Source organism: Acipenser ruthenus, chromosome 34 (assembly GCF_902713425.1).
Source record: "Acipenser ruthenus chromosome 34, fAciRut3.2 maternal haplotype, whole genome shotgun sequence".
NCBI lineage: Eukaryota > Metazoa > Chordata > Actinopteri > Acipenseriformes > Acipenseridae > Acipenser > Acipenser ruthenus.
The window spans coordinates 4,595,831-4,614,338 of NC_081222.1; the positions used below are offsets into that span (position 1 = coordinate 4,595,831).

At 40.6% G+C, this 18,508-nt stretch overlaps 1 protein-coding gene across 1 annotated transcript; it reads right to left on the reverse strand.

Annotated features, from left to right (window-relative positions):
- Positions 1–11,756: 11,756 nt before the first annotated feature.
- LOC117962756 (resistin-like) lies at positions 11,757–16,681 on the reverse strand. Its single transcript, XM_059006936.1, has 4 exons — positions 16,539–16,681; positions 13,544–13,671; positions 13,108–13,185; positions 11,757–12,227 (listed from the first exon to the last, which is right to left on the reverse strand). Exons 2-4 carry the CDS (start codon positions 13,650–13,652, stop codon positions 12,094–12,096), a joined length of 321 nt encoding a protein of 106 aa, XP_058862919.1. The 5' UTR covers positions 13,653–13,671; positions 16,539–16,681; the 3' UTR covers positions 11,757–12,093.
- Positions 16,682–18,508: the final 1,827 nt, after the last annotated feature.

Here is an 18,508-nt window from a genome sequence, read left to right on the forward strand (position 1 = left end):
AAAACAGGACAGCTAGGCTGTTTCCCTGTCTTAAAACAAAACAAAATGAAGACGGTTTTCACAACTTTCACCGGTTTCTCGATACCTTCCTCTTTACGCTTGCACACACACACACACACTTACAAGCGGGCTCTTCACACTGCAGCCCTGAGCAGACTGACTGCTCTCTTTATATACCCTGCACCTGGTCCTAATTTACAATTACTACCCAGGTGCAGGGGATAATTAACAATAAAGCAATTAAACAAAACAATTAAGCAAACAAATGTGCCTACGCACATGTTTCCTGCAGGGAGGATTTAACCCCCTCCCTGCTGTCTTACACAACATATTAATGGTCGATTACCACGGATGACTCCAATAGTAGCAAACCCAAGCACAGTATTAAATGGGCTGCGTCCGAAGCATAAAGTGTTCTCAGTGTTAGATGTAAGTAATGGATTCTAGAGTATCCCTATAAGCAGTGCTTAATTTGTAAATCGGGAGGTCCCGGAACACATAGTGAGCGCGAGAGGGGGGGGGGTGTTCCGGGGGGCTCTGAGGTACCGGAACACATGAGAAAAAAAGTGACAAACACAATGTAGCCAGACAATGTAACTATAACCTGTGTGAAGTGACAAACACAATGTAGCCAGACAATGTAACTATAACCTGTGTGAAGTGACAAACACAATGTAGCCAGACAATGTAACTATAACCTGTGTTAAGTGACAAACACAATGTAGCCAGACAATGTAACTATAACCTGTGTGAAGTGACAAACACAATGTAGCCAGACAATGTAACTATAACCTGTGTGAAGTGACAAACACAATGTAGCCAGACAATGTAACTATAACCTGTGTGAAGTGACAAACACAATGTAGCCAGACAATGTAACTATAACCTGTGTTAAGGTGTCATCTTTAGCCTTGGCTACAATGCTTGCTGCCGCTAAATGGGCCTTGGTTCGGGCATATTCAAAAACCTTTTTTCTGAGGGCTCTTTGTTGTTTTTTTTACGTCGGAGGCAGAGGACTGTACTGTACATTTCACCCACTCTTTTGCTAGTTTCATCCCTCCAGTCTTTTCCGGACCCAAGCTCCCTACCTTTTTGCATGTTGTACAGCCCAGCTTTGAATTTTGCATGACAAGCCAGGGGTTATAAGTTTGCTTTTTCTTGAACTGAGCCTCCGTCCAAACTGCACCTGCTCCGGGCACTTCGTCGGTGGATGCACTGTCCTCCCTAGTGATGTGTAGTTCGCGAACGAATCGTTCTTTTTGAATGACTCACTAAGGTGAACGATGGGAATCGGATCAGAGTCCCCATTGAATCGGTTTTTTTGATTCACCCTATGAACAAGCTGTGTGGCGCACAGGAGTCGAGTTACCAGCCTATCAAAAGTCATGAAGTGATTCCTTACCTCTCGAGTCTGGCTGATTTGTTCGTTGTAACAAGGAAACCGGGTTGTCTCTCAGATCGTTGAGTGTTATGAAACTGAAGACCGTATGTGCCATGTTGGATCCAAATTCCCGCTTACTTAGTGCATGATAAGAACTCTGTGTGAGCCAAAATGGCGACAGTTACATCATCCAGACCATAGCTATGTATCAATGATCCAGACGGTGTGTACTTTCTAGAGTGCTGCTTCACGCTGTCATAAACTCAGATTACAAGTTTGTGCACCAGAATTATTATTTTTCTTACAGTTCTTATTAGTTTACTATGTACGTAACCTTGTGTAAGTTTGCCACATAGGCTACTAGTTGTAGCCTATGTGTGTTTGTTATTTTTTATAAACATAGAAAATTAATCATATCTATAGTTAACTACTTTGCACAAATTATGATTAATACTTCTAAGCCAGCTTGAGTAAAGTCAGCCAAATTACTAAATAATATTAATAATAATAATAATAATTGAGATATACACCTCATTTCCAAGATAAATAAATACAAACGTCTACTGGTATTGTAACGTTATTGTAACCAAGGCTTAATTATATAACTTGTGATTACATATTTGACCTTGAGGAATGAATGTATTTTATACATGACAATTTACAACTACGGTTAAATATTTAATAATTTATCTGAAGCAGCAGAGAGGAGCAGCAACTGGCTGTGGTTGAGACGGAAAGATTCTGGCTGGGGATCTCAAGCACAATGGAAAGAAAGAAACGCTGATGTACAGGTAAGTAAGCTGGGCTGAGTTGAGTGGGGGACGGAGGGGGGTGATGCTGGGACGCCAGAATCACCGTCGAGCCCTCTTGAGGTGTCGTGGGCTAGTCGACGAAACACTGAGGATGGAAGGTGCCCACTTGAAAACCCCAGAGATGTACCCTACTTAGCTCAATCCAGACGGTTGTCATGCTGATGCGCTGGGGAGGCCGCACTTTGGTTGATCCCCGGAGCCAGCATCGCAGCCATTGTGTGTGCTGATGCGCCAGGGAGGCAAAATAAGCTGATCCCTGGAGCCAGCATTACACTTCAGCCATTAACACCAGACAGAAGGATATCATATGGAAGGAAACGTAAATGGATGGAGACACATATGGATCACATTAGTTTACTGTAAAGCTACGTCTTAGTTGGTGCTTATCTTGGCGAGAGCCGAGTTCAAATCAGCATGAAGTTTTAACATCTACTCTCGTGTAATGGAAATCATAATGACGGCGATTCACCTTAGTCCACAAGGTGACACGTAGTATCAGCTACGAAACGACCTTTTAGGATGATATTGCACATTCTAATGGATGACGTTCTTAAACATCTATTATATTCTACACGCACATTAAATATACATTTTCTAATTGTTATTTTAATCTGTTAAACACTAAAAAATATTAAATATATATACACGTTTAAACTTTGTTTATATAAAATGTACATGTTGCGGTTATGGGTGTGCTTCAACGTGTGATTGATCACATGACTAATCCCAAAGGTTTACTGGATAGAAGATGAATTGGGCAAACAGCGTTTTGCTATGTGTTGAATAAATACCACGGATTAGTTCCACAAATACCACTCGTTCGAGACTCTATTTTTTGTTGTTGTAAAAAACAATGGGTATAAATGTATAGAAAAAAAAACACGTAAGAAATGCAATTGACTTTTTGTTTTTGTTTTTAAAGATTAAATTAAATTAGATTGATACTGATGGCTAAACAATGCTAATGGTTCAAACTGTTAGGATTCTAAATATATATTATTATTTTTTTGTCAAACTATATTTAATTTAATGTTTATGAAACCAGTCAACCAAATATAGATTCTCCCTAGCTTTTGTGATGTGCAGTTTGTGAACAACTCGTTCTTTACGGTTCAAATAAACCTACGTAAACAATCTTAATGCGGTCTACATTGATTGGTTTTGTGTCATCGAATCAGTAAATCAAATGAACAAAATGAATCGATTCACCAAACTGAACTGAATCAAATGAATCGAGTCACTAAAAAGAATCAAACTGCCCATCACTAGTCCTCCCCGACCCCATCCCCCTCTCCCGTCGAGTCTGACTCACTAGTAGGGCTACTAGCTAGCGGAAAGAGTAAAGGGTATGTCAAGCCATCGCTTGGCAAAATGGAAAATTCGGCTAACAGCCCAAGACAACATAACCGTGGTTAGGGACTCGGTCATTAACCCTGCCGATTACATGGCAGGAACTCATACTGGAGAACCACATGTGTGTGAGTGTAAGGAAGAGGAAATACCTGGAATAATAAAGGAGGAGTCCCTTGAGGGGGGGAGCTCATTTAAAAGAGACCAAAAACAAAGTACACAGAAAGAGTCCTTGGAACTGCAAACACAAGTCAAAAAGGAAGTTAGAAAGGCCAAGAGAGAGATAGAAATCAATATTGCTAAGGGGGCTAAAACCAATTCCAAAATGTTTTTCCAATAGTATAACAGCAAGAGAACATTCAAAGAGGAGGTTAAATGTCTAAGAGACACAAATGGCAAAATCATAGATGAAGAAAAAAAAATAGCAAATATATTAAATGATTACTTTTCACAGGTTTTTACAAAGGAGGACACGGACAACATGCCCCACATGTAAACCTGTTCCTATCCAATTTTAAATAACTTTAGCATAACAGAGGCAGAAGTGTTAAAGGGACTAGGAGCTCTTAAAATAAACAAATCCCCTGGGCCGGATGAGATCCTCCCAATAGTACTCAAAGAAATGAAAGTTATTTACAAACCGCTAACCAAAATCATGCAACAGTCTCTTGACACAGGGGTTATACCGACAGACTGGAAAATAGCAAACGTAATACCGATCCACAAAAAGGGAGACAAAACCGAACCAGGTAACTACAGACCAATAAGCCTGACTTCTAATATATGTAAACTTATGGAAACTATAATAAGATCTAAAATGGAAAATTACCTATATGGTAACAGTATCCTGGGAGACAGTCAGCATGGTTTTAGGAAAGGGAGATCGTGTCTAACTAACCTGCTTGATTTTTTTGAGGATGCAACATTGACAATGGATAATTGCAAAGCATACAACATGGTTTATTTCGATTTCCAGAAAGCTTTTGACAAAGTCCCATATAAAAGATTAATTCTCAAATTGAACGCAGTAGGGATTCAAGGAAATGCATGCACATGGATTAGGGAGTGGTTAACATGTAGAAAACAGAAATTACTGATTAGAGGAGAAACCTCAAAATGGAGCGAGGTAACCAGTGGTGTACCACAGGGATCAGTATTAGGTCCTCTGCTCTTCCTAATCTACATTAATGATTTAGATTCTGGTATAGTAAGCAAACTTGTTAAATTTGCAGACGACACAAAAATAGGAGGAGTGGCAAACACTGTTGCAGCAGCAAAGGTCATTCAAAATGATCTAGACAGCATTCAGAACTGGGCAGACACATGGCTGTCACAAAGACGGCCGGAGTGGGTGGCGTCAGACCAGAGCCAGGAAATAAAACAACAAGAGAGAGGTGGAGTTTGGTGGAGCTGAGCGAATGGTCTCGCTCAACATTTAATAAATAAACAGAACAGCAAAATAAAAAGGTTGTAACATACAAAAACACAGGGCACGGCACTGGTAGCCAAAATAAACAGACAAACAAAACGGACTACACAGACAAACACGGTGAGCTTCTATTTTTCTTACAATTATCACAATTACCTCCGTCTCCAATCCCGTTCTCCACTCACCGAACACACAACCCAGAGTGAGTGAAAACGTGCTGCTTTTATGCAGCTGTACTGAGACTCGATTGCTAATCAATCAATTGGAGTCTCGGTACAACTGCACGTGAATTAATATAGTGTACTCCCGTGACCACACATTACATTTTAACCAGCACGTGAAGTGATTTGTGCCATCCTCGTGCCCAAATACAAATCTACATTTTTAAATACACGTGAAACACAGACCCGTGTACCAATGACTAAACACCAACATTTACACACGCAACATACAACCCAGAAATGCACACAGGGGCGGAGCACATTGCCACAATGGCAAATGACATTTAATAGAGAAAAGTGTAAAGTATTGCATGCAGGCAATAAAAATGTGCATTATAAATATCATATGGGAGATACTGAAATTGAAGGGAACTATGAAAAAGACCTAGGAGTTTATTGACTCAGAAATGTCTTCATCTATACAATGTGGGGAAGCTATAAAAAAGGCCAACAAGATGCTTGGATATATTGTGAGAAGTGTTGAATTTAAATCAAGGGAAGTAATGTTAAAACTTTACAATGCATTAGTAAGTCCTCACCTAGAATATTGTGTTCAGTTCTGGTCACCTCGTTACAAAAAGGATATTGCTGCTCTAGAAAGAGTGCAAAGAAGAGCAACCAGAATTATCCCGGGTTTAAAAGGCATGTCGTATGCAGACAGGCTAAAAGAATTGAATCTATTCAGTCTTGAACAAAGAAGACTAGGCGGCGATCTGATTCAAACATTCAAAATCCTAAAAGGTATAGACAATATCGACCTTCTTGGACTTTTTTGACCTGAAAAAAGAAACAAGGACCAGGGGTCACAAATGGAGAGTAGATAAAGGGGCATTCAGAACAGAAAATAGGAGGCACTTTTTTACACAAAGAATTGTGAGGGTCTGGAACCAACTCCCCAGTAATGTTGTTGAAGCTGACACCCTGGGATCCTCAAGAAGCTGCTTGATGAGATTCTGGGATCAATAAGCTACTAACAACCAAACGAGCAAGATGGGCTGAATGGCCTCATCTCGTTTGTAAACTTTCTTATGTTCTTCTCATGTTCTTATTTATTTTTAGGTCAAGGTTCTATGTTGAGGGACGGGCCAATACAGGATGGGCTGTATATAACATGCAGCAACAACTATCAAGGCAGGGAAGCTTGCCAGAGGGAGACTCGGCTCAGGTAGCTGAATTAGTGGCCTTAAAAGAGGCCTTAATGTGGGAACCAGAGCAGCCATTGACTGCGTATACAGATAGCCGGTATGCTTTCGGGATAGTGCATGACTACATGGGGTCATGGGCCCGTAGAGGATTTCTGACATCTACTGGAGAGAATGTAAAGCATGTACAGCAGATTAAGACCATTTGGGAGTTGGTAGTGGATTGTGGATGCCCCCTAGTGGTGGTGAAAGTAAAGGCACACGCAGGGGGGACGGATTTGCAATCTATGGATAATGAGGAAGCAGACAGGTTGGCTAAAGAAGCTGCGTTAGTCCCTGTCAGTGACACTAGTAAAGTGGCTGCTAATGATGTAATACCAGACATTGATGTGAAAGAAGCCCAAGCGGTTAATACTGAGGAAGGGGTGGATCGGCTGACAAAACAAAAATGTATCACGATGGCAGTGATGGGGTCACGTGTACCAATTAGTATCAAGAGAACTGGGACAAACTAATGGACCAGTTAGTACAATCTGTGTATAACTTAACTGTGGGGCGCTGGGGCTGTAATTTGGGGAACACCAGTGGGTGAAAATGTGTAAATATTATAAGCAAAAGGGTGTAGTAAAACAATATGCTGATAGATGTGGGGAATTTAACCCATTAGTTGAAATCTTGAATAAAACCATAACAAAGGAGATAAAATATTATCAGCACAATGCCGGTAGTAGACAGAAGAGGGAGTTCTTTGATGACATAGTGGGGTGGTTCGGAGCTGTGAATTCAGGTTTGAACTCTGTAAATAGCATTGAACAGCAACGGGAGAACCATGGGCAGTTTTTGAAGACGGGAGATGCCATTCAAAAGTTGGCCATGGCGGAACAGATGACACGGGAAACTGTTGATATTACTGTTAATGTAGGGAGGCGCGATGTTATAGAATGCAAGCAGCACTAACCAGAGATATTATAATAGCCATTAGAGATTTGCACAACGGAATGTTAGGGGGAGCATGGAAACGGGAGGCTATACAGAAATTGGCACGAACGGGATACCCTGTACGTCGCCAATTCCAAGATAATATGGTTATTCGGACAGAACGTTGTAATAATTATATATGCTTTGTTTTAATTGTTCCATACACCGCCAGTCAGAACCACCACAGCACCGGAATGAGAGTAAGTAGTATCGGGGTAGTAATTGGAACGCGGGTTATTGTTCCGCAAATTACCTGGGTGGGCCAGACTGCCGCTAATGCCACGCTGTATCTGAGGTCAGCTGAATGTATTGAATTCGGGGATGCCATGTTATGTGACCATGCCGGTAGCACAAACCTGTCAACACAGGTGATGGATGCCACTGTACACCCGAAGCTGGGCTATGAGCACGGTGCCCAGATGCAGAATGGAACATGGTGTATCACAACCTCAATGGCAAGTATGACAGTGGGCATGGCGACCAGGTATGCCCGATGCCCGATGCCCTCTACTGTGTGTTTTGACCCACGTGGGGTGGTGACTGTGGGCCACCTGAGCCTGCACCCGACCCCTCCAATAAATATCTCTGCAACTGTACAGGAGGTAGAGGACTGGATGAAGACAATCAACCATACAGGCATGCTATTGGCATTGGGGCACATTGAGGCCCAGTTGGCAGATATTAGCTCCCGATTGGTTGTGGCCAGGATACAGGGGTCGTTGGCTGGCAACACCGGTCAACTCATACTAGCTAACGCCCGCTCTTGCGGGTGGGGTATTCTGTGTGGTTTAACAGGGGAATCAGCTGGTGTGGACTGGGCTGATTGGTGGAATATGGCAGGACATGCCATATCAGTATTATCTGTGCTTGCATTATTGATTTCTGTACTGCTATTGTGTTATTTGAAATGTGTGAAGAAGCAGCAAAGACGCCTCCTCCAGGGACTGGTAACTGAATCCATTTGTTCTCTTGTCCGGTTAATGGGACTGACAACCCGCTACGAATCACTTCCCCAGGACGATGTGACTTTGTAAAGACATGTGTTAGTAACCTCTGTCTTGGCACTTGGACCATCTCGGCCCGGGATTGTTCGAAGGTCCAAAGGAGGGACTGAAGAGGCAGCAAATATGTGATGTGATATCTAAAGGGTTAATGACAATTGTGTGGTGTTCTGAGCACAGTATGTTATCGTGTGGTGTTCTGAGCACAGTACGTTCTAGTGAGAACTGCTTGAAATGTGTTTCTCAAGAGAGCCCGTCACAATGCAACTGCCAGCAGGGAAGAGCAGGGAACTCAACCAGCCCGTCACAACGCAACTGCCAGCAGGGAAGAGCAGGGAACTCAACCAGCCCGTCACAATGCAACTGCCAGCAGGGAAGAGCAGGGAACTCAACCAGCCCGTCACAACGCAACTGCCAGCAGGGCAGAGCAAGGAACTCAACCAGCCCATCACAACGCAACTGTCAGCAGGGAAAAGCAAGGAACTCAACCAGCCCGTCACAATGCAACTGCCAGCAGGGAAGAGCAGGGGCAGCAGTGTGGAGTAGTGGTTAGGGCTCTGGACTCCTAACCAGAGGGTCGTGGGTTCAATCCCCAGTGAGGGACACTGCTGTTGTACCCTTGAGCAAGGTACTTTACCTAGATTGCTCCAGTAAAAACCCAACTGTTTAAATGGGTAATTGTATGTAAAAATAATGTGATATCTGTATAATGTGAAATAATGTATAATGTGATATCTTGTAACAATTGTAAGTCGCCCTGGATAAGGGCGTCTGCTAAGAAATAAATAAAATTAAAAAAAACTCAACCAGCCCGTCACAACGCAACTGTCAACAGGGAAGAGCAAGGAACTCAACCAGCCCGTCACAATGCAACTGCCACCAGGGAAGAGCAAGGAACTCCACCAGCCCATCACAATGCAACCCGTAACAGCATATACATAATACAAAAGCAACAATTTTAAAGTTACATTAAAACCCACTAAGATAAGAAAGCCATTTTATAAAAGTGTGTTTTTAGTCTTAGCTTGAAAATCGTAACAGTCCCAGCTTCCGTGACAAATGATGGCAGAGCATTCCATTATTTAGGAGCTCTACAAGAAAAAGCCCTACCTCCCATGTTGCTTTTGTTGACCCTAGGAATGACCAGCAGCCCCGCATCCTGTGATCTCAGAGTGCGGTTTGGAAGATACGGGGTCAGTAACTCCTGCAAATAACTAGGTGCTAATCCATTCAGGGCCTTGTAAGTTAACATCAAAATCTTAAAATCAATTCTATAGTGCACAGTGAGCCAATATAAAGAGGCCAAAACAGGAGTAATATGTTCACTTTTCCTGGTTTTAGTCAGAATTCTAGCGGCAGTAAGTGGTAAGTGGGATACTACGATAATGTCACCTAACGGTAGCCTATATAATGAAAACAGCAAGGGACCTGGAATGGAGCCCTGTGGAACACCACAGACAACTTCCGATAATGCTGATTTTACCTGCCCAATAGAGACAAACTGAAACCTATCAGAAAGATAAGATTTTAACCAGGCTAGGACAAGGCCAGACAGTCCCACTGTGGTTTCAAGATGATTCAGTGAGATGGAATGGTCTACAGTATCAAAGGCAGCACTTAGAATTAATACTGATGGAAAGCATGAGTCAGCAGATCATTCACAACTCTGACAAGGGCCGTCTCGGTGCTATGTGCAGCATGAAAACCAGACTGAAACTTTTCGAATATACCATTAAGAGTCAGAACAGCAGAGTGTAGGACGGAGATCCGGGTCATAGGGGTCGCGACGACTGGGGAAAAAACCGCTGCAGAGAGCAGCACCTTTATTTTGTAGTTTTCATTACTGTGTTTTATTTTCACTTTTTCTATTTTGCCTTTTCGTTTTCATTATTCTTTGAGCACCTGCGAGCGTACCCGCAACTCATTGAGTACCCTGCCGTGGTACTCCGGAGGTCCTGGGTACCATAGTTGGTAGCCAGGACATGGACAACAGCGCCCTCTGCGGGCTAAAAGAAATCAGTTAAAAAAATTTAAAAAATAACAGAATACAAATAAAACTGAGCACATGCACGGTGTTTTTCAAACACAATTTCTGTCTCCTGTGTCAGTGATTACCCTCACCATGTCACAGGTCCAAATTGTGTTCTTAGCATTCTTTACCACAGCTATCTGAAGTGCTGAGGGAACTATAGAGGAAAGTGAACCATTTATCATGTTTAAAATGTGGGTATTAATAACACCAAGAACATCTTTTAATAGTTTTGTAGGAATAGGATCAAGAGAGCATGTCGTAGCTCTCATGTGTTGAACTAGCTGTCAGTTCCTGTAAAGTAATCAAAGAAAAAGCTCCCATAGTTACCATAATAGGTGTAGTTGGTAAAATTCTTCATAGAAGGTGTCTGTTAGAGGAGCCAATTTCAAATGTAGGACTTTTAGGGGAAGGATTCATTAATTTATCTAGAGCAGCAAAAAGAAATCTAGGATTTTATTTTTTAACTCTAACCCCTAACCCCTAAACCCTTAACCCTAACCCTAACCTCGCAGAGAATACATTGCTGTGAACCTTGCTCAGGTGGAAAAGCTTATGTAAGTTTGAAGTGAAAATATATATTTTTAAAATTCAAGGATTGTGACAGAAATACAATGAGTTTTGGCTGTAAATCTCCCTCCCACCTGTGAGGGCGCTAAGCAGCGAACGTAGAGTTCTTTGGACGGGCTGGCCTGACAGTTCTTTCCCTGGACCGGGAAGTCGGTAGTCTGGAAGAAGGCGAGACTCTGTTGCAGGAACGTATTGACCTGGAAGGGAAACGACGTAGCAGCTGCAGATAGAAGAGACAGCTGCAATCTTTTACCAAGGGGTCATGCGTGATAGCATAAAAGGGGACGGAAAATCGCAATCTACTCCTTCGCTTGGTTTGAGAGACAAGGAACTGGAAAGACCGGGAGAAACCCCTAAAATAAGAAAAATTATTTGTTTGTTTTGTCACTGTTAGTAATTGTCTTTTGTTTTTATAAATTACTATATGGCTAACACATCTATGTCGCCTTGGGCCAGCACTATCCGAAACAACAATACCACAGTCACTGTATAATTGTTATCACCCACCACGAGCACTACTGCACGCACCCAGACTGGTGACCGTGTTTTGTGTTATTGTGGGGCGGATAACGTGTCTTTATTATTTGGACTGCAATCCATTTATTATTGTTTCTTCCGTGCTTTACACATTGGTGTGTATTGCTGGAGGTTTATTGTTTGGTCGCCAGACCGGGAGTTATAAATAAAAGACCTCCTTTTCCAAACGGATTACAGTTTCCTGGTGTGTAATTATTTCTGCACTGCATCACCTCTGCACCTGTTTCCAATCAGCAGCCACTTTGCCACAAGGATGTAAAAAAAAGAGAAGCAATATAAGAACTGGAAACTAAATAACATGATTGATACATGTGCAAGAAAATTATTTATTTTTTAGACCCTTTTTATACCATAGCAATTACCATACCAGTATCATTTATACAGCGCCCTTTAAATGCAAGTATCCCATGGCGCTTTACAAAAAGAGCTCCAAACTGCTCACTAGCTAAAGGCCAAATCAAAGAGATACGTTTTGAGCCTAGATTAAAAAATATTGACAGACTCAGCATTCTGGGTAAAAGCTGGAAGTGAGTTCCAAAGTGAAGGAACTTGAAAACTGAAAGCCCTCACACCAATCTTTAAACCACATTTGTATTTTAGAATGCTTCAAGATCCAGACGTGGATTCTGTCATTTTCTAGCTTCTATTTCAGGGCTATCTTGCAGCAGCGTGCAGCGGTCCAGTCCTGGTTTGCACACTGGCAGTGGCAGGTCTGGTTATTGCGGATATCCCAGGAGCCGCAGGCATTACCGCAGGAGCAGCCCGTCGGCTTGTAACCTGCAAAGGAAAGAGAGCAAGAACCATTTACAATTCTGCCACCTCAGATTGTAACGATGCCCTCCGAGCAACTGATCAGTTAATAATATCGTCTGTAATGTTCAATCATTTACATAGCCCTTTAAGAAGTAGAATGAAATGCACAGGAAATGGGTGTATTTGAGGAACGGATATGAAAACAGAAAGAGGAGACAGAGAAATGGGGTTATCAGTCTAAACATGTGAGCTACATGAAAACATATACATAAAGTTCAAGTACAAACAATAACGCTACGTTTGTATTATTTGGTTAAAAGAGAAGACAGATAAAGACACTTGCCTCGGGAGTGCAGAGCTTGTTCTTTATTTGAACGGTAACTCACTGTCTTTGAACCGGATGCTCTGCAGTTTGCGTCCAGCCCTTGCATTCATTCAATCCAGTGGGCTGAGATGCAAGATAGATACTGCATGGCAAACATGCCAAAACATACTAAACCTTGGTAAACTATTGTAACTGTATAGTGCAACCATTGTAAAATCGTACTGCAAAAACACTATGCAAAATGACTGTGGCACTGTAATCTGTTATATGGGGAATATTGGATTCTCTAGCCTGTCATGTTAAGAGGCCTGCTTTGAATCTGGCTGCAGTGGAATAAGTTTGGTGGTTAAACCCCAGGTGGGCATTAGCTTTCTTTAAATCCACACAAGACAAACCCCACAGTTCAGTACAATTGCCAGTCTCTGTTTGAAAGCCGACTGAATTGCAGGCAGGCAAGCAGGGGCATGGAAGCTGTGCCGCTGTCCTCTCACACAAACTGAATTCACAACCACACCCCCAAAAAAACAGACAAATAATAAAGGAACATAAAAGCTGAAGAACTGAAGATGGCACACTGACCTGCAGGACAATCCGCCAGGCTCCCTCTAGCTGAGACAGAAATGCAGGACAGAGTCACTTTCTGCAGCACTGCAGAGGCTGAAAACAACACAAAGCACAAGAGTTTAGGAAGAGGCTGTTCTGCCCATCAAGGCTCATCCCTTCCTAGCACCCTCTACCAGGGGGATCTCATTTAAAAGCACAGAATCTAGTCCATTTTAAAACGTTCCCAGTGTTTCAGATCCTACTGCTTCACCTGGTAGGCTAGTTCATGCATTTATAATCTCTGTGTAAAAAAGTGCTTCCTACCTTCCCTTCTAAACTTCTTTTTACTCAGCTTCCATTCATGCCCTCTTGTTCTGCTCTCTGTGCTCAATTTAAAGTAGTGTCTTGGATTAACTTCATCCAGTTCTCACTTGAGTGTTTGGATAGGTGCAGATGGAAGCTGGTTTCTTACCCACAGATTTGGTCAGACTGCTCATCAGACCATCCAGAGGGCATTTATGAGCATCAGCAGCACAGAACATAACGATCACAGCCAGCAACACAGCAACTCTCATCTTCATGGTCTCAGGACTTCACTCTCTGGAGAAACAAGCACAGCAACGTTACTCTTTACCACGTTGTTACACAGTGGACCCGGCTTATCAAGGCCTTACACAATATGAGAAACCGAACGAACGAGAGGAGGTCATGATTCAGCACATCAGCGCTCGTCCGGTTCCTAGAGTCTGGTTGAAAACTTTTTCAAGTCGGGTCTTAAAGAATACCAATGATTCATCATCATGTCACGTTCGGTGCTTAATAGGGCAGCACTCGGGTTGATTAATATCAGTTTATATTATTCCCTGTATTCGTGCACGTCTCTTAGTTTTAGTTTTACTTTCATCCATGTCAGGTATATGAGGAAATAAGGAAAATGAACACAAATATTTGCGGTTAAAGCGAACCAGTCAGTTTTTATATTTAATCAAACAAACCACACAATACTCTTATATATTTTGCATTAAAAGAACCAGTTGGGTTTATCCTTATTTTCTGGTGTTCAGGTCAATACAATATATACTCTTAGCACATTTGTATGCATGGATTATTACAATGACTTACACACTAAATATGATCATCCTTGTTGTGGCAGGGCAGAAGCCCCGCACAGGTAAATAAATGTATATGTGTAAATATTATATGAAAAAGTGTTTGTTAGATATGGCAGGGCTGGAAGTTAAGATTACAGCCCTGGTTGTTTTGGGTGTGTTTGTGGTGGTGGTTGGCAGGGATAGGGTTAATTCCTGTCCCTGCCAGATACATGTGAAAATGTGGCCAGGCATTGGTTAAATGATTCACTGTCAATCAACCCTGGCCACATGGTATATAAGGGAGCTACACAGCTCCATGAGAGGAAACTGCCTGAGAGAGGGGAGACCACATGGAAGGTCTGTTTGTTGACTTTTATTATTTGTTTTCTTAAGATAGTGAAGGAGAATGGCCAGCCTATTGTTTTTGTATATTGTTGAAACCTTTTGTTTTGGCCTTGAGCTGGTTATTTTGTTTCTGTTTCATGTGTTCATGACTTGTTTTATTAAACCTTTTTATTATTTTGTGTTTATTAAAAATGCGCAGCAGTGCTTAAACTGCAACTGTACTGTCTCTGAGTCTCTGTCCACCCGGCCATCCTGTCACACTTGTACTAATACTCATAAGCTTACCCTAGTACAGGAACATGATGTCGTCACAGGTAAAGGAACTGTGTTTTTCTTTAGGTATTCGGCTGAGTGCCGGGTGACAATCAACAAGCTTTTTTGAAGCTCAGTATGACAGCTTGGGATAAGCTGCCAGGGTGAATGCACACCCATCTTTGATCTTACATCAAGTATTTATTAACTTTTCAGTCACCACACACAGTTCCTGTCCTTTTTCAAGTGGCCTATCGTTTGCCCGATATCTCTCTCTGCTGATTGGGTTCTAGCAGCACATTGGTTCTACTGGTATGCGAATCTATTTTAGACATATGAGGCTACTTCTTGGTAATATTCACAGTCTAGAATATTCTAAGTCATGCACCTGTTAGTCTATTAGCACAGCATTCTTAAAAAAGCAATCTAGGTCAGGGAGTTTATTTAAAACTATAAGGCTACTTTTTAACCACAATTTATCTTTAGCCTTTTTACACAGACAGAAGCATTCCGGCACATCCTGCCTTGAAGCTGCAGACACAGAGAAGCAGAGAACACATTATGCTTTTATTTCTTCTGCATCAAGTAGGATGCCAGCTACTTCAGAATCAAGCAGGGTTATTTATTTCTTAGTAGACGCCCTGGATCTAATTCCCGGCATCACAGGTATTCTGAGTTCTCCTGGGCTTCACCCTGTCTTTCCCTATAGTCTGCACAGTCTATTGGCTGGTTCATACACCCATCAATCTGATCATGGCATACAGTACAGGTCTTATCAGACGCTTTCCATGTCCCTTTATTATCCAGTATGGTTTAGTTAGAACTAGACAGGACAGAGACTGAAGGGAGCATGCGTTCCTTGTTTCTAAATCTGATAATAATCCCCTGGTTTGGACTTTTTAACTACCTTGTCCATGACTATCAACAACATATCTTGGTAACCCTAGGTAGCCCACTCTATACCCTCACCACTCTATGTGAAGAAGTGTCTCTTAGCTTGTCTTAAATCTGTCTCCACCTCCACCTGTGTCCTCTGGTCCTGGTTTCTGTGCTGTGCTGAAGGTACTGGCTACACTTTGTCAACTCCTTTTAAGATTTTAAAGTCTTCAATCGAGTCCCCTCAAGCTGTCCTCACAGCTCATTCATTTAAGCCCTGGATTAGTCTGGTTGCTTTTCCTTGGACTCTCTCCTCTGGTAATGAGGCGATCAAAATTCTCACGTTCTCAGTCTTTCCAGATCTTTATGCTTACAGAGGATGCAATTAATAATTGAATTTGGGAAGTTGCATTTTGATCAGACTCGGCAGCGATTGACTTCTTATTTTCTAACTTTTTAAAAACCTAAGCTCGTTGAGCTCAAGCAAGTGTGGTATACCTCCTCCATAACTGCAAGTCAAGTTGTTTGTGGTCACTTGGTTAACTCCTCAACCAATGCAATTATCAGACCTAATTACACAAGCACGATCTTTCACGCAATTAAGCAAATTATGCAATTATCAGATATGCATTTGAGCAGAGTAAACAAATAGCATATTTGTGGTTGGCTACCCATAAATTGCTATGCATTTAAATGGAGTATGCAGTTATCCGATATGCAATTAAGTGGATTCCACTGTGTCCATATAATGTATAATACATATTGTTTGTATTAATAATAATAATCACAGTTTTGTAACATGAACAGCAACAACAGAAAATATCAAATTGCACTTTGCAGTAGAGTCCTAAAACTGTCGCACTGTTCTACACTCTCTAGTATAGCTGAACAGATCATACTTACCGATGCAGGGGCAGGTGGATTTCTTCTTTCTGCACAGTGGTTAAAGTCAGCTTATATAGCATTGACAGTCCTATTGACTGCCTGTATACAGTTTGTCAAATACATTCTTATCCTGGGTGGAGATGACCCCAATAGAGTAGACTCTTTCCAAAGCTGTCCAATGCAACTGAAAACATGCAGGTATGTATCAGGGGCGTAGCTAGGAATGGAACTTCGGGTGGACAGGCAAGTACCAAAGGTCTGACGTCACAGGAATAGGTTACATAACAAACATGATTTAAATCAATTAAAACTCTGAACACATTAAATATCTCCCCAGGGTTTGAGCAGAGCAAAGTAGCCAAGACTGAAAATGTATGGTGCCGAGTGAAGCAAGGTGAACATTTTTTTGCAGTTTATAACAGTAGTTGCAAGTATACACTACAAATACAAAGCACATATGCATACAACCTACAGAAACAAATACACTGTGCACAATAATTGCAAAAACCGTTTCATTTGACAAAAAAGTGCAAACAGAACCTAAAAAAATCCCCAAACAAAAAAGCTGTATTGCTGTTTTTCTTAGCTGTATAGAACTCTCTTAGCTATATTATAATAACTTATTACCTCTGTAAGTCGTCCTGATTTTCTGTGTTATAATAGAAAATCTGTGTTTTTCTGTGTTATAATAGAAAATCTGTGTTTTTCTGTGTTATGATAGAAAATCTGTTTTTCTGTGTTATAATAGAAAATCTGTGTTTTTCAGTGTTATGATAGAAAATCTGTGTTTTTCTGTGTCATAATAGAAAATCCATGTTTTTCTGTATTATAATAGAAAATCTGTGTTTTTCTGTGTTATAACAGAAAATCCGTGTTTTTCTGTGTTATAACAGAAAATCTGTGTTTTTCTGTGTTATAATAGAAAATCTGTGTTTTTCTGTGTTATGATAGAAAATCTGTGTTTTTCTGTGTTATAATAGAAAATCTGTGTTTTTCTGTGTTATAATAGAAAATCTGTGTTTTTCTGTGTTATACACTGAAAAACACAGATTTTCTATTATAACACAGAAAAACACTGATTTTCTGTTATAACACTGAAAAACACAGATTTTCTATTATAACAGAAAATCTCTGTTTTTCTGTGTTATAATAGAAAATCTGTGTTTTTCTGTGTTATGATAGAAAATCTGTGTTTTTCTGTGTTATGATAGAAAATCTGTGTTTTTCTGTGTTATAATAGAAAATCTGAGTTTTTCTGTGTTATAATAGAAAATCTGTGATTTTCTGTGTTATAACAGAAAATCTGTGCTTTTCTGTGTTATAATAGAAAATCCATGTTTTTCAGTGTTATAACAGAAAATCCGTGTTTTTCTGTGTTATAATAGAAAATCTGTGTTTTTCTGTGTTATAATAGAAAATCTGTGTTTTTCTGTGTTATAATAGAAAATCTGTGTTTTTCTGTGTTATAACAGAAAATCTGTGTTTTTCTGTGTTATAATAGAAAATCTGTGTTTTTCAGTGTTACAACAGAAAATCTGTGTTTTTCTGTGTTATAATAGAAAATCTGTGTTTTTCTGTGTTATAATAGAAAATCTGTGTTTTTCAGTGTTACAACAGAAAATCTGTGTTTTTCTGTGTTATAATAGAAAATCTGTGTTTTTCTGTGTTATAACAGAAAATCCGTGTTTTTCTGTGTTATAATAGAAAATCTGTGTTTTTCTGTGTTACGATAGAAAATCTGTGTTTTTCTGTGTTATAACAGAAAATCTGTGTTTTTCTGTGTTATGATAGAAATTCCGTGTTTTTCTGTGTTATAATAGAAAATCTGTGTTTTTCAGTGTTATAACAGAAAATCTGTGTTTTTCTGTGTCATGATAGAAATTCCGTGTTTTTCTGTGTTATAATAGAAAATCTGTGTTTGTCTGTGTTATAATAGAAAATCTGTGTTTTTCTGTGTTATAACAGAAAATCTGTGTTTTTCTGTGTTA